General features: G+C 37.3%; 1 protein-coding gene across 2 annotated transcripts in view; it reads right to left on the reverse strand.

Moving 5' to 3' along the window:
• Positions 1–3,098: 3,098 nt before the first annotated feature.
• Positions 3,099–17,124, reverse strand: part of ARID4A (AT-rich interaction domain 4A) — a 61,960-nt gene continuing 47,934 nt past the window's right edge. For both annotated transcript variants that reach the window (XM_044924922.1, XM_044924923.1), the window contains exons 20-24: positions 15,754–16,896; positions 15,342–15,446; positions 10,240–10,446; positions 9,466–9,612; positions 3,099–4,974 (exon numbers count right to left, since the gene is read on the reverse strand). In XM_044924922.1, coding sequence (XP_044780857.1) covers positions 4,871–4,974; positions 9,466–9,612; positions 10,240–10,446; positions 15,342–15,446; positions 15,754–16,896 — 1,706 coding nt within the window. In that variant the 3' untranslated portion in view covers positions 3,099–4,870. The remainder of the gene's footprint in view (positions 4,975–9,465; positions 9,613–10,239; positions 10,447–15,341; positions 15,447–15,753; positions 16,897–17,124) is intronic.

A 17,124-nucleotide genomic window follows, 5' to 3' on the forward strand; every position in this document is an offset into this window, starting at 1 on the left:
CCAGCTGATAGATATTTGGGTTATTTCAAGTTTTTGTTACTTTGTATGGACATGCTTTCATTTCTCTTGGGTAAGTTTCTAAGAATGGAATGGCTGGGTCATATGCTTAAATTCTTAATAAACTGTTGAAATTTTTCCAAAGTAGTTGTACCACTTTGTATTCTCAAATAGCAGGGAGTAAGAGTTTGAGTTCTTCTGCATCCACCCCAACACTTGGGTGGATGCAGAACTTATGGGGTCTGAAATTCTCCTTAATAGGATTTATAAGCTGAGGATGGGCAAATCACTTTACCTTTCTAAATATCACAACTATTAGAACTGCTAAAAAACAAAAACACCTGACAATATCCAGTACTGGCAAGGATTTAGTGCAACTGAAATCTGTGTGTTGCTGGTGGAAATGCAAAATGGTACAGTCATACAAAACTTACTCTTAGGTGCTTACCCAAGAGAAATGAAAACTTATGCTCAAACAAAAACCTGTATGTGGATATTTATAGTGGCTTTATTCATAATTATTCAATATCTTGTCATAGAGAAGTTTTTAATTTTAATGCAGTTTATTTGAGTGCAGGTTTGGATAAGGATCAAAGAGAATTTCTAAAAGCAGTTAACTATTGATGGTAAAGGTGTCCTATCAAAGGAATACTACCAGTTAAGTCTGTGTTCATAACTGCCTTAAACTAGCTCTATTATAGGGTTAATTGTGGAGATAATGACTGCATCACTGAAACTGTTCATTTGAATTTCAGATAAATAAACATAATTTTTACGTGTGCTGTGTGTAGTCGCTAGGTCTCTTTGCAACCCCATGGACTGCAGCTCGCCAGGCTCCTCTGTCCATAGGGATTCTCCAGGCAAGAATACTGGAGTGGGTTGCCATGCCCTTCTCCAGAGGATCTTCCCAACCCGGGATCGAACCCAGGTCTCCCATATTGCAGGCGAATTCTTTACTGACTGAGGCACTAGGGAAGCCCATGAGATGTACTAAAAAGTGATTTGAATCAGATCGTCTTATTTAATGTAACTTAGTCTTGAGAAGAAATCCAGTTACTTATTATGTACTCATTTACTGTATCTACATGGAAGCTTCTTAAGTTTTTCAAAAGTAGAACTTTTCAAGGTGAATTTTGTGTGGTACAAATTATAGAATGACGATGACTTCATAATTATGTTAATTACAAATTCCAAAATTAGAAACACTGCTCTTCTTATTCTGTTTAAGATCTTTCAGTATTCACTAATGATGAACGCTATGACATACTGTAGTTTTCCTGTAATGGCATAAAAATCTGTAACTATATGAGGGTAGTGAAAAAGGAAAGACGAAACAAAGAGAAGAGGAAAAAGAACTCATCAGCTTAAGGATATTTTTTGGAGATTAGACTGCTGAACAAGTTTTACACTTTTCAAATATTATTTTTAAATCACTTTATGAAAAGAACACCAAAGACAACTTTTAAATGTCTGACTTTGTGCATAAGCATCATTAGTAAAAATACAATGGCAATTCAAATCTTAATTTAAGTAAACATAATTTTGACCATCTTACTCCATATTAGGTGCTGGACCAGGCACTTTGTGGGATACCCCTGTGACTGAGGAGTCCTTAGGGAACTACACATCTTGTCACATACATAAACTAATGTAATGTACAAGGTAAGTTGTCAAGAAAATATTAAAGATTGAACATGATATACGAGCATAAAGGAGAGTGATATTCTGGGGGTGGTTAAGAAGTCAGCAAAGGCTTCCTGGAAAAGTGGCTCTTAAAATAGTTCTGAATATGTAGGGTGAGAGTGGTGGGGGGAACAGAAGCAGCAACAGGCAGAGATGGGCAAGTATATAAGACTTGAGCAGTGCCTGAATACCTCTGCTTGACCTGGCTCCTACCTCTTCTGCTTCAGCTCTGTGCTTAGCACCAACTTCTCAGTGTGCCTGAGCATTTTACTTTCCATATTTCTCCCCCTATTTGTCTAACCAATTTATAATCCTCAATGGGGCTCAGTTTGCTTTCTCTGCAAAGCCTCCCCAGACAACGTTTGCCTTCACACTAGTTGGACTCGGTATCATTTTTCTGATGGCACGCCATAACTTCATATGATAATCAGGCCAATAGATAAGAATTACATAGCGTAACTGTTTAACATAGAGCTCATTAGATTATGCAGTCCACAAATACAGGGGCCTATTTCTGTCACGTTCACTGTTTTGTCTCCTGGGCCTTAACACAATGCCTGGGACATCAAAGATACCCAATAAATTGTTGATGAATAAATTCAAATAATTGTTTTTATGTGTGGTTGAATTCAGAGCTTCAAAATGCTTACATGATACTGATAGCTATGTTATACTACAGGGCTTATAAGAAAGGTATATAAAGAAATTAATAGCACAATGCATAAAGATTTCCAATTTAAAGTAATTCTGTAGAAGACAGAGCATGTAATGTGTTAAGTACCAATACCTTAGTGAAGAACAGGAAAACCAGAAATTTTACAGTAAAAGCACACCTGGAATATTAAAACAGAAATCTCCATAATCTTCAAAAAAGTTGATTTTATAGATAGCACCTTTCACTTTACATATTAAAGAGTAGCTTTATTTATTTTTTTAGTCATATAGAAGAGCTATCTACTCAAAGGTTAACTAATTTCAAAATATGGTGAATGTTTGAATTTAATACCTCATCAATACTATTTCAAAATTCAATTACTTTCATAGTCCTTTCCAGCCACTGGCCCCAATAAAAGGATTTTAACAGTGTTCATGTACCCATTCAGTGAATATATAATTTTGCTCTCTGTAGCAAGGTCTCAATACTTCATTACCAGATTTATAATGATTAGAAAGGACAATATTCAAGCTGATAAATCATTAAAATATCTAATGTATGAATATAAGGTTGCCTCTTGGTTCCAACTGTATTAGAATGACACAGTTTTAAGATTTTTATAATTAAGTACTAGAAATATTTAATTGTAGAGACTGAAGATTACATAGAATGTATTGAATATGCTTTGTTTTGTGAAGTCTGATTTTCCAACTGTGAGTTACTGGCACTTGGAGAAAAAAAAAACAATCACTTAAATGAAAACTGAAAATATAAAGCCTATGTTTAAAACATGGCCTTTATTAATACTGCCCACTGAGCTCCATTTTTATTTTACATTGAAATACTTCTGCTTTGCAAAGAAAAGACAGAAAAGTGCATTTTACAAGAGTACTTTTTTGTTTTTAATTCTCTGCGAAAATGGAAGGAATCTGAATCACAAGTTCACAATGTGGTAAAATGAAATTAAGAAACAATGATTTCAGTAATGCTATGCCATCACTAGTGTTTGGCTCTGACTTTGTTCTTGTAAATCAGATCCTGATATACAGTCTAGAGCATCTAGGTTATTACTCTACAGCATATTAAACACAGAAAAGGGGGTTTAAAAAAAACCCCTTTCAATGTACAAACATGAATTTAAAAACTGATTTTAAAAAATCACCTTTTTACATAATGTATATGGCAAAAATGCTTTAAGTACATGATTTTGGAAGAATTATTTACAAAATGTATCAGTCTGTGAAACAATTCACAAACAAAGCATACATAATTGCTTTACTTAGTTGTTGCATCTCAACTTTGGGAGATATAAATTTATTCGGCAGTATAGCAAACATAAAAACGGTGACAAAATATTTTAAGGGCAACCAAAAATTTGATCCTCAAAATGGTTTAAATACTAGGACTGCCAAAGTTTCTAAACAAGGACATACTTTAATGATCCAGATGCCCATTTATATAGTTCTACACTGTTTGAAGGACTGAGACAGATTCCCTTCAATACAGGCAAAGCTGCTGGATGCAACCTCCTGCAAAAGGGACAGCTGAGAGCTATTGTCATTTGAAGAGTGAATTAACCTAGAATTTTCTTTTTTTCAATTTTATTAATATTTTAAAAAATACATAAAAATACAACATCCAATGTCTGAATAAATATATTTAACAAGTTGCAAGATAATACCTTATTTTACACAAAATTTTCAGCTTTAGAAATCTTGTTAAATAACTTCATTGTTGTTATATATTTCATTTTTGTTTTTTTGTAACAAAATAAAAACTCTGAAATTACATAGAAAAAAGACAAAATATTTTTGTCAAGGGATAAGATAGTCCACTGAAAACTTATTCACAATTCCACTGTAAACATTAATAAACATTAAAATATTTGCATAATTGTGTGCTCAAAAATCCTATAAAAAGTGGAAGACTTATTACAACTGTAGTTTTCAGTCAACTACACTTCCTTTCACAATTTATTTTGTCCCATTTACACCTTAAACCTGGGCACACTGCTGAACATATACTTTGGCAGTTCTAAATAGCAAGTGCTTCCACAAAAATAATAAAACCAACAACAACAATTAAAAAGAACACAACATAAACCCCCTACTCACCAAGTGTTCAAATACATCTCAGTGAAAGTGCAGCAGTAACTATTTAGCTGGATAATATTTTGATGTTTACCATGTGCACTTGCTTGTCTATGATTTCTGTAACACCTGAAAGCTTTATTATACAATTTCAAATTTGCTAAGTGCCCTTTTTCTATCTTCACAAGAAAAAATGAAAAAAAAAATTATAGAGGAAAAATTATGACAAATATGGCAGGCTGCCTAAACTTCAGTTACTAATCAGCTTATTTTTTGCAACAGAAAAAAAGAAAAGAGAAAGGAGTAGATACAATCCAGCCTTGAAAAGTGTACAGGATATACTTAGCAATGTCAAACCAGTTGAGTGCTTTCTGTGGTTGTATTTCGGGGTTTGGGGATTTATGTCCATGGCAGCAAACTGCTGGGAAGGCAGAGAAAACGTTTATCACCTGCATTCTACAGCAAGTACGTTTTGTGGGGGAGATGAGGAGGAGGGACTCATTCCAGTGTCCGATGAAGCAGATGACATGGAGGCTCCGGCATGAGACACTGTGGAATCAAACAAGCTACATTAGACTAGAAAACTATCACACACAGATACCCAACCACTGGCAAATTAGAAATAAATTTCTTAAACATTATTCACTTCCATTATAGCCTTCTCAAATGGTGCATGAAGGAATTAACAGCAGCAAAAATTTTGTTTGGCTTAACTGAGTGGAATCAGTCTCTGCTGCTGCTGCTGCTAAGTCGCTTCAGTCGTGTCCGACTCTGTGCGACCCCATAGACGGCAGCCCACCAGGCTCCCCCGTCCCTGGGATTCTCCAGGCAAGAACACTGGAGTGGGTTGCCATTTCCTTCTCCAGTGCATGAAAGTGAAAAGTGAAAGTAAAGTCGCTCAGTCGTGTCTGACCCTCAGCGACCCCATGGACTGCAGCCTTCCAAGCTCTTCTTCTGACCATGGGATTTGCCAGGCAAGAGTACTGGAGTGGGGTGCCATTGCCTTCTCCGAATCAGTCTCTAATCACTAAGTAACTGAAAAAGGCACCATAAAATATAAAGACTAGGTATAAACTCTTAAATTCCTACTTGAAAGATCCCTGAAAGAAAATCACCTTTGTCCCCAAATCAGAAACAAGATCAACCTGAGGTAAGTTTTCACTGTAGCAAATTCCTGCCTTTCTCTGGGTTAGAGGACCCTAAAAGAATTCCCCATCCTAGAAAATATCTTGTAACCAGCTAACCATTGGCTTCCTATCTTGATCCTGTCCCAATATACCAGATGGAAACAAGACTCTCATAAGCAAAGAGCAGTAATCTAGATCAGGTATCAGAATCATGGGATCAGGATGGAACTGTGGCTGAGTGACTAGAAAAAGTGCCCAAGTGACTTTGACATAACGCTCCAGAAGCATGGATTAAAGATCACTATTCTATGCATCAGCTGCTTTGCCATTTTTTAGTTTACACTTCTTTGCAGAGCTCTATCTTTTGCAAATCTTTGCTCAATTATTCCTATTTTACTTGAAGTTTTAATTTTTATTTAGGTATACCTCCCTCAGTGTGTGTACTGTCAATATATTTAACTCATTACTACAAATTCCAATATGTATGCTAGAAGTCACTCAATGTTTCACTTTAATAACTCACTTCACACACACACAAATTAAAAAAATCAAAAAAGGGAAGAAGACCATAAGAAAATTATATTCTTGGTTGTCTGAAACTTGTATGACCTTTAGGAAACTCAAAGCAACTGAAAGTTCTATGAAGAAAGTTCCATTTGTTGATTTGTTCTTCTTGTGTTTAAAAATTCTGTAAAGACTTCTTGCTATTTAGTTTTTCAAAAGGACAAAGAAAGAAAGTCAGTCTCTTTCCTTTTGCTCCACTGTATTTCCAGGAATTGAGAACTGCTGGACTTAGAATTGAATGCTTCAAGACCACATATGATACAGGCCATTCTATCAGTAATTCATCCCTTAAGTGCCATAGATAGAAAACTTCTCTAGAGATGGGCAAGCCTATCAGGTAATTTACTTTTTTTTTTTTTCTTAAAGGGACATCCCTCCTAGAGCCCTCCCCTACTGTTCTATCCTATTTCTGAAATAGCCGCTTTGTAGGCTTGCTATGCAGTAGTCATTCTAGGGCTTCCCTTCACCATCATCTTTAGATTTTCCTTATTGTTTTCCTATATGGGATTCCTTCTTTGCTGGATCTCATGTCATCTTCATAACTTGGCTTCTAGTTTTAATGACACCATCGAGAAATCTGTCATGAGAAATCTGATGCTGTTCTGAGGCCCATCTTTTTGTATGTACCTTTATATGGTAAAAGGCTTCCCAGGTGGTGTTAGTGATAAAGAACCCACTGCCAATACAGGAGATGTACGAGACATGGGTTCAATCCCTGGGTTGGGAAGATCCCCTGGAGAAGGAAATGGCTACCCTCTCCAGTATTCTTGCCTGGAAAATCCCATGGGCAGAGAAGCCTGGTGGGCTACAGTTCCATAGGGTTGCAAAGAGTCAGACATGACTGAGAGAATAACACATATATGGTAAGCTTTTAGAATCTTACCTTTATCCAAAGGGTTCTGAAGTTTCATAATTTGCTTTGGTGTGATTCCTGCTCACCCTCCCACCACAACCCCTCCCATTCTTTATGAGTCCTTTCAATCTTCTAATCCATCTCCTTCAGTTCTGGAAATTTTTCTTAGGTCTTTGATGACAACTTCCTCCTATGTTTATTCAGTGCTCTCTTTCTATAAAGCCTATGATTCAGAAGTTCTATCTGCACTTACAGCCAGATCCTATACTCTTATTCTCTCCTATTATCTTTTTTATTTTTACTGGTATTTCTCTAGCCTTGTTATCTAATCCTTTTTATTTTTTATTCCTACCACCATATTTTTAAGAGATCCTTCATGTTCTCTGAATTTCAATAACAGTCTCATATTCTGGCTTCATGGAGAAGGAAGTGGCAACCCACTCTAGTATTCTTTCCTGGAGAATCCCATGGACAGAGGAGCCTGGCAGGCTACAGTTCATGGGACCACAAGAGTCAGATACAACTTAGCGACTAAACCACCACCACATTCTTGTTTCAAGACTGCAGTATCCTTCCTGTAACTCTGGATATTAATTATAGTTGTTTTTATATGGCATGTTGCAAGTTCTTTTTTGTTCTCATTTTCTATTTTGGTTTCTGTCTTTATGTAGGGGCTTTCCTCAAACATCTGATCTTCACTTCCATATTTAAGAGAAGGAGCATTGAGCTAATTGGAAGTTGTACATGAGGATGTCAGGCTTTTAAATGCTGGGCACTGTACACGTGGTGATTGGCAAGGAACTTGCTTTTTGGTTCAGGAACCTCCAAATGCTGGTATCTGTTAGATCATTTCTTTTGGACTGACCAGTTTCTTTAGAGGAATCTTTCAGTCTCCTTCCAGGAATAATCATAAGCTTAGTTACCAGCTTTCAGAGGGCTAAGAAGATGAGATCTTAGTTTGGAAAAGGAATAGGAGTCTCATCATTCATTACTGGCAACTTTTACTCAAGCTCCGTCTTTTTGGTTTACCACTTAATACCACTTAACCCTCACCTTCAGCTATGGTTGGTTTCCTGAGTCTGTCTATAAGCCTGTTGATGCCTTCCAGCCTCCAATAACGTAACCTCCTGGGTTGTTTTTTTTTTTTTTGGCTAAAGCTAGGGGAAAAGGTAGTTTGCTTCACAGGGTGGGATGAAAGGATCCAATTTCTCCTTCCATTTCAACCAGTCTCCCATTTTTCAGCCTCACACTTTACATTGCCTTCAGAGCTTTTCTGGGGGGTGATGTAGTATGAACTAGCTTCTCCTTGTTTTGTCCCACTACAAGGATAAACAAGCTTAGGCTTTTAGCATTCTCTCATGTGCTGACATACTGCTGACACTTCCTGTTGGCCACAGCCAATCTGCTGTCCCATTCTCTTGTCCTTGTACATATAGGGCTTTTAGTTTTCTTTATATTATTTTAGTGAAGCCTGGGCTTGGGGCTTGGGGCAGACATGAGCATGACAATGTTTAACTAAAGCCAATCCTATACATTTTTAAGGTTTAGCTTAGATGCTACTGTCTTTATGATAATATCAAAGTCATCTCTCCTTCCACCTATACTTGTGTATCACTCTTAGGACTCTCAACACACAGTTCCACTGGACAGTAAGACTTTTCTCATTCATCTCTGTACTTTCACCACCTGAAAGAAGGCCTGGCATATGGTATATGTGCATTAATGTTGTAGAGCTGAAGTATCTTATGCAGTAGTTGCTTAGGAAATGCCTTACAATCCCAACAAGACAATCTCCTCGAGAAGAAGCCATATGCTTCTTTGTTTTGATGAACCCCATAATAGATAATGCCTGTTAATAGGCAGTCAATAAAATGTCTATTGAATAGTGAGAGATATTCAGAGGGAGCAGGCTCTTCTTGAGAACCCACATTTAGTAAAATCACACATTTTGTAAAACAGCTCATAGTCCCTTTCAAAAGTCTCATTCTGGACTTCCCTGGTGGAGCAGTGGATTGGAGTCCACCTGCCAATGAAGGGGACACAGGTTGGGTTCAACCCTGGTCTGGAAGATTCCACACGCCACAGAGCAGCGAAGCCCATGCACCACAATTACTGAGCCTGTGAGCTGCAACTCCTGAAGCCCATGTGCCCTACAGCCTGTGCTCCACAACAGGAAAAGCCACCCGACCAAGAAGCCTGCACATCGCAACGAAGAGTGGTCCCCGCTCGTGGAAGTCAGAGAAAGCACACACAAAGCAAAGAAGACCCAGCACAGCCAAAAAATAAAAATAAATAATGTTTTAAAAAACCAAAAGCAAAAGTCTCATTCTGACTAATTCAGTTGTTGACTCATTTCAACAATAGCAACAAAGAAGAAAACCTAGCAATCTAAAAATAATTTATATACTATATTCAAAAAGTGACAAGCCTAAATCTTCTAAAGTGATACGGTATATATTTGAAAAATAGAGAGAAGAAAAATTATAATCAAATTACCTTCTCTGTCTTTCTTTTTTAATCTTTTTCTCCTCCTGTCTATGGTTGCAACTTCAGACTTCAAAGACATGTAATATTTTCTGATTTCCTGTAGTTTTTCTTGGAGAAAAGAGATTCTCTCTGTACTGTTCATATTATCTAATTCATCTAAAAGGCAAAAAAACAGTTACTTTGGAATTAAAAATAATTCTATAAGAAAAAAAAGATGGCAGTTCTTTCAAAACTCTGACTCATAAATCAACAAAAGCTTTAGTTTATTAAAACCTAACAGTACACTAAATAAGGTTCTATAAAAAGAGAAGACATTAAATTCATGAATAAGATTTCTATATACATCCCAAATTTTCTTAATTAAATATATATTACTTAATGATATATCACTGAATGATCAGAGAAGCACAAGAAAACATCCAACATACAGCATCTCTGATCTATAATTGTAGCTGTTCACCCATATAGTGTCTTTGTATTGACGTTTTAGTTATTTCCAATTGTCAATACAAGAAAGGATGTTTAAGTTTCATCAATCTGTATAAATCATACATGTCTCATTTCATAACTGGAGAGCTTTCTCCAGTGTTTATGAAGTTAACATATAAGACACAGATTCTTTAATTTATAGTAAGTAATGATTATTGATAAGGCAATATTTAGGATACCTAAATAAATGAATTTGCTAATTATTATTCCTTGTTTTGACATTTTAACATATCACTTTTGACATTTGACATATCACTTTGTGATATACATTCAAGTTTTCTATAAGCATCTTACTGAGTTGAAAGCTCCACTTATATGTCCGAGGGGATGAATTCGGATGTTTTTCTTTCTGTTTATCTTTTTCTCCATCTTTGATGTGAGGGGATATCCTTGCAGGGGATCGTGCAAGCTTCTGTGGCTTAGATACACTAAGATGCTTTACTGGGGTACATTTACTTGAATTGTCTAGGACAGGAAGATCTTCACTATCACTGCTTTGTCCTATAAGAAGAAAAAGTTAACTCAGATTATAAATGATAAAAACTTTAAAAATGCAACAGACCCAGCAATTACACTTTTTGGTATCCTAAAGAAACAAATGCACAAAAGTGCTAAGTTTTATAACAATAAAAAGATGGAAATAACCTAAATACCTACCAAAAGGGAAATGGCTAAGAATTATATATTATTGTTGTTTTTCAGTTGCTAAGTCGTATCTGACTATTTGCAACCCGATGCAGGATGCCAGGCTTTCCTGTCCATTTCCTGGAGCTTGTTCAAACTCATGTGCATTGAGTCGGTGATACCATCCTCTGTCACCACCTTCTCTTTTTGCCTTTAATCTTCCCGATGCTGGGGAAGGGTCTGGCAGTAGGGTCTTTTCCAATGAGTGAGCTCTTCACATGAGGTGACTAAAGTATTGGAGCTTTAGCTTCAGCAGCAGTCTTTTCAATGAATATTCGGGGTTGATTTCCTTTAGGACTGACTGGTTTTATCTCCTTGCTGTCCAGGTGACTCTCAACAGTCTTCTTCATGCCACAGTTCAAAAGCATCAATTCTTCTACACTCTGCCTTCTTTATGGTTCAACTCTCACATTCAAACATGACTACTAGAAAAATCATAGCTTTGACTAGAAGGACCTTTATCAGCAAAGTGATGTCTCTGATTTTTAATATGTTTTCTAGGTTGGTCATAGCTTTTCTTCCAAGGAGCAAGCGTCTTTTAATTTCATAGCTGCAGTCACCATCTGCAGTGATTTTAGAGCCTGGGAAAATAAAATCTGCCAGTGCTTCCACATTTTCCCCATCTATTTGCCATGAAATGATAGGACCGGATGGCAGGATCTTAGTTTTATGAATGGTGAGTTTTAAAGCAGCTTTTTCACTTTCCTCTTTCACCTTCATCAAGAGGCTCTTTAGTTCCTCTTTGCTTTCTGCTGTTAGCGCGGTATTATCTGCATATCTGAGGTTGTTGGTACTTCTTCTGGCAATCTTGATTCCAGCTTGTGCTTCATCCAGCCCAGCATTTCACATGATGTACTCTGCTTATAAGTTAAATAAGCAGGATGACAGTATACAGCCTTGACGTACTCCTTTTCCAATTTGGAACCAGTCTGTTGTTCCATGTCCAGTTCTTACTGTTGCTTCTTGACCTGCATACAGGTTTCTCAGGAGGCAGGTAAGGTAGTCTGGTATTCCCATCTCTTTTTGGAACAAAAATGACCAAATATCCAAAACAGATTATGAAATGATAAAGTTAAACAATAAGCATAGTATTGCCCTATATATGTTTAAAACAAAACATAAAAACAACCCAAAAGGGGACCAACCCAAACTATATATATAAAGAAGCACAAAATAAACACCCAGCTGTTAACATGTGTATAATAAAATGTGAGCAGATATTTGGTTCCAAGTCTGTATCTCCTCACCAAATCTGCACTGAGCGAGATGCTTTTGGTTTTCATTTAATAACAAATTAGAATTTTCTCTCAACTTTTCTGCTTTATTTCAAAGTCTACACCCTACTTCCACCATATTTACTCTCAAAATCCAACTGTGCCTTCTACTAAAAAGGCAAAGTTGTGGGTTACACACCATATTTCCCAGCCCCTTCCCTACTGTATCTGTCCCTTGGGCACTTTTTCAGCCTCAAAAAGAGGAGACTGTAATTCTGGGCAAACTACTATAATATCTTCAGCTATACTCTTGAAACCATTTATTCTCAGCTCCTCTGAAACACCTCAATGTCATTTTATCTTTTCTTCTTTTTTCAGAGTCTACCAACATGCTTAAAGCTTTCCCATCCCTTAGAGAGAGAAGGAGGGAAGGAGAGGAAAACCTCCCCCTTTGGCTGGTACCTCTTTCCTTCTCTTTAGGGTCAAATTTCATGAAAGAGAAATTCGTTGTTATCCTGATTTTCATACCTTCTAATCCATCTCCTTCCCATGCTCTTATTAGGGCCCCTAACACTATTCACCAACTTCAATGAATACATTTTAATCCCACGTGAATATTCTATTGCATTTGAACCATCTTTCCTATTCAAACCAACAACTGTTTACTGATTTTCATTTATCTCTAATCTGCTTCTATTCTCCTCTTCCTGGCCCATTTAAAGGGATATGCCACATAATTCCACTCCTGGTCCTTTTTCTTCTCATTTTACAACCCTCACATAGCAGCTTTATCATCTTGTAATCCTTCAACAACTATCTTCTAAAACCAGACTCTTTTCGAAGCTCCTGAGCCTTATTTCCCTAATACTTGGTACCTCTAATACAACATTCCCTAAATTACTCTTCCAATAATCTGCTGCTACTCCTGTATGCCATATGTTAGTTAACCAGTTCCTCATATCTTACTACTAATAATAGAGTCCTAGTGATTTTATGGGCTTCCCTGGTGGCTTAAATGGTAAAGAATCTACCCGCAATGGAGATCCGGGTTTGATCTTGCGTCAGGAAGATCCCCTGGAGAAAGAAATGGCTACACACTCCACGATTCTTGGGTTTCCCAGGTGGCACTGGTGGTAAAGAACCTGCCTACCAATGCAAGAGCCGTAAGAGACACAGCTTCGATATCTGTATTGGGAAGATGCTCTGAGGAAGAAATGGCAACCTGCTCCAGTATTCTTGCCTGGAGAATCCCATGGACAGAGGAGCTGGGCAGGCTACAGTCCATGGAGTCACAAAGAATTGGACAAGACTAAAGCGACTTAGCGCACACACACAGTGACTTTATGTCCTAATTCTCTTCATTCATCCCTTCTTTCACTGCCTCAGTTAAGCCAAAGATTCTTTCCAAAAAGAAAAACTGATCTCCTTTCTTTTTTCCTTTTTTAACTTTTTACTTTGAGACAATTTTCAAACTTACAAAAAAGATGAAGAATGGTTACTAAAAAATGTTTTTCTGCCATTTGAGGATAACTTGCCCTGCCATATTTGAGAACCTTATAGTGTTTATGTCTTATAAATGAGAACATTCTCCTTGTTTTAGTTATCTACAAATTAGCCAGAACTTAGCAGTTTAAAACTACAAATGTTTAGTATCTCACATGGTTTCTGAGGGTCAGAATCTGGAAGCATTGTGGCTTTGTGGCCTGGCTCAGGGAATCTTGTGGGGTTGCTGCCAAGCTTTTAGCCCAGGCTCTGGTCTCTGAAGACCTGACTGAAGCTGAATGATATGCTCCAGGATGGCTCACTCACATGGCTGTTAGTGAGCATCAGGAAGCCTCAGTTTTGCTGGCTGTAGGAAGGATATGCTTGGTTCCTCACCACGTGGGCCTCTCCATACACTGCTTGACTGTCCTCCCAACATAGCAGCTAACTTTCCCCAGAGCAACTGATCCAGAGGAAAGCAGAGACGAATCTGTTGTGCCTTTTATGAGCTTCAAGTTATACTCCATCACGTCCACTCTATTTTACTAGTTAAAAGAAAGTGACTAAATACAGCCCATACCCAAAATAAAGGAACTGGGCTTTGCCTCTTGAAGAGAAGCATATCAACACATTTGTGGATGTGTTTTTAAATCCACCACACTCCTAAACAACCAGATATATTACTGTCATCTAATCCTCAGACTCCACACAAGTATCTCTGCTGCTGCTACTGCTAAGTGACTTCAGTTGTGTCTGACTCTGTGCGACCCTATAGACGGCAGCCCACCAGGCTCCCCCGTCCCTGGGATTCTCCAGGCAAGAATACTGGAGTGGGTTGCCATTTCCTTCTCCAATTCATGAAAGTGAAAAGTGAAGTCGCTCAGTCGTGCCCGACTCTTAGTGACCCCATGGACTGCAGCCTACCAGGCTCCTCCATCCATGGGATTTTCCAGGCAAGAGTACTGGAGTGGGGTGCCATCGCCTTCTCCCCAAGTATCTCTAGTTTGACCCAATAATGTTCTTTATACCAATAGTATCCAGGTGAGAATTATATACCTCATTTACTTGTCACATAAATGTCCTTCAATCTGGAATGGTTCCTCTTTGACTTTCGTGACCCTGACAATTTTTAAAATTACAGGCCAATTATTCTACAGAGTATCCTTCAGTTTGAACTTGTTGCTGGGTCCTCACGATCACAGTCGGGTCATACGTCTTTGACAGGAATGTCGCAGATGTGCACGACACTCTTCACGGTGCATCCCGTCAGGCGGCACATCACTTAACTTGATCCCGTTGTTGGTGGTGGTCATTTTGACTAAGGTAACGTCTGTCCATGCATCCACTGTAAACTCATTCATTTTCCCTTTGCAATTCCTGCTATCTTTCTAGTCTCATCTCTATCACTCTTTCTCTATACTCCATACCTGTCTTTTCAGCCATTAGCCACATCTGATTACTGAGTACTTGAAATACGGTTCAAAGGATTTTTTTTGAAATGTCCTTTGTCTTAAATAAATTATATGCTCCTTCCTTGGAATATGTATCTACCGTAGTCTAGTATTTCCATTTCAGACTTGTAGGAAGACATGTGTTGGATGTAAAGTTATAATTTGTCAAAATCAACCATGTTTTTTCCTACTATATCCCATAACTTAACTTTATTCTTTATTGTACATACATCTGTTTTCAGATGTATTTGAAAAACATTTTTCTGTTTTTCAAATTCTATTTGTTTTATTCTATTCTTGTTATTTTTTTCAAGATTTCCAAACATATTCCTCTAATATTAAACTGCATTACATAAGAAATGCAATAAGCATAAAAAACAACCACAGCTATCTCAGCTCTAAATAAAATTGACAAGCAAATTTTCAGATGAAAAACTAATGGAAAAATTGCTACTTTTCAGAACAGAATAAACCAAATTTAGTTTTAAGCTGACACAGATGATCAGGCCAAAAAACTGCTGAAAGTACTAACACCATACTAAAGCCAGTGTTGCAAAGCACCAACCTGCTCCATTCTTTTCATTTTTGGCTACAGCACTTGTTCGCTTTGGGGTTCGCTTCTGCTTTTTTGCCAATAATCCACTAGTTCCATCACTTGGCCTTTTCTGACCTGAAATAAGTGGAAAGAAAAAATTAGAAAAAAAAATCAAGAGCAAGTATGTTCATTCATCTGCCTACATGAATTCCCATGTATATGTTTTTTAAAAAGGGTGGGGTAGAGAGGGAGAGGGGGGAAGGAAGGAAGGAAAAAGAAGAAACACAGGAGAGGAGGAAGGGAAAAAGAGAAGGAAGGAAGGAGGGAGGGAAAGAAGAAGGAAGGGAAGAAGGGTACTTAACAGATCAAAGCTCCTAAAACTCTTAGCATACTAATTCTGAATTTTAACATATAGACTGATTTTCTCCCTAGGAGTCCTTACCCTTCTCTCTGCTCTCTCTTTCTTGAACAATTATACTACAGGTACCAGAGGCAACACTGGCTTCAAAGCCATTTGCTGATTCCCTCTCACAGAGACCTTCTTGAGATTCTTCAGCAATACTGTCAACTTCAATAGTTATGTCACTCTCACTTTTTATACTTCGAGACTCATCTTGGCTGAGAGTAAGTGGTGATGCTACTGAAAAGTTATGCTGTGCTACAGGAGGTAGGGCAGGTGGAATAGAAACAAGAGAGTTAGATTCAGAGCTTTCGACTACTGCGTCCTCAATGCTGGTTTTCTCCTTTTCATCCAAATCATCCAAATCTACTTCATGGCAAACCAAGGTTTCTGGCCCAATCAGAGGCATTGCATCTTCCTCTTCCTTTAGCGGAGTATTTACAGTTTCTTCTGCTGGACCATCGAATTTTTCATTAGTCAATTCTTGAACGCATTGGTTTGGCTCTGCTATTAATGATGGCATTCCTTCATTTTCTATTTCAAAGTGTTGTTCAAAATTTAAGTTTTTCACTCCCTCAGATGCAGTGCAATCACTGGTCCTTTCTTGAGATATGCTAGATATGCTATTTGTCATTTCCATTCTGTTCTCAATTCTTATTCTTTTCTCTGGTGATGACTGTCCCAGGATCTTTCGTTTCAACTTTTTTTCTTTTGCACATTGGTCAATTTCATCTTCAGTAGCAGAAGAAAAGTTTTTACTGTCTAACGAAGAAAATTCTGGACTCTGAGCATCTATATGAGGTTCAGTTCCTGCTTCATCCTGGGTAAATGATGAAATTTTTATAATTTCTAAAGAAAGATCTTTTGTCTTGCTTCGTCTTCCCTTTCCTTTAGGAGATTTTTCTGCATCTTTCTTAACTTCTTCTTGCTCCACTTTATTTCCTAAAATCTGTACTATTTGTTCATTCTCTCCAACTTCTAACTTTAAGGTTTCTAAAGACTGCATTTGAGTCCTATCATTTTCTTTTAATATATGTGGAGCAGTCTTTGGATTTTCTTCATCTAGCTTATCATCATTTAAATTTTCATTTTTTTCTAATTCTTCTTTAATATCAGGAGAAAGTTCTTCATTCATCAAATTCTTTTCTAAAAGGTCTTCTGTTTCACTATCAGATGAACAGGAGTCTGCAAGAGAAAATATTATATTACACAAGTTTCTACTTAATTACCAATGTAATTTATAATAAAAATTCTGCCAAAGACAAAACTCTTAATCATGTACCTCTGAATACCTCCTTGTAGAAATTTCTCATATAAAATAAACCATATATTTGTGCCAAAAATGGGGGAAGGGAGATCTCAAGTAAACTCCATGTGAAAATATATTACATAGAAAAATATTACTGTCTCAAT

The sequence above is a fragment of the Bubalus bubalis genome, chromosome 11 (assembly GCF_019923935.1).
Source record: "Bubalus bubalis isolate 160015118507 breed Murrah chromosome 11, NDDB_SH_1, whole genome shotgun sequence".
In the NCBI taxonomy this organism is placed as follows: domain Eukaryota; kingdom Metazoa; phylum Chordata; class Mammalia; order Artiodactyla; family Bovidae; genus Bubalus; species Bubalus bubalis.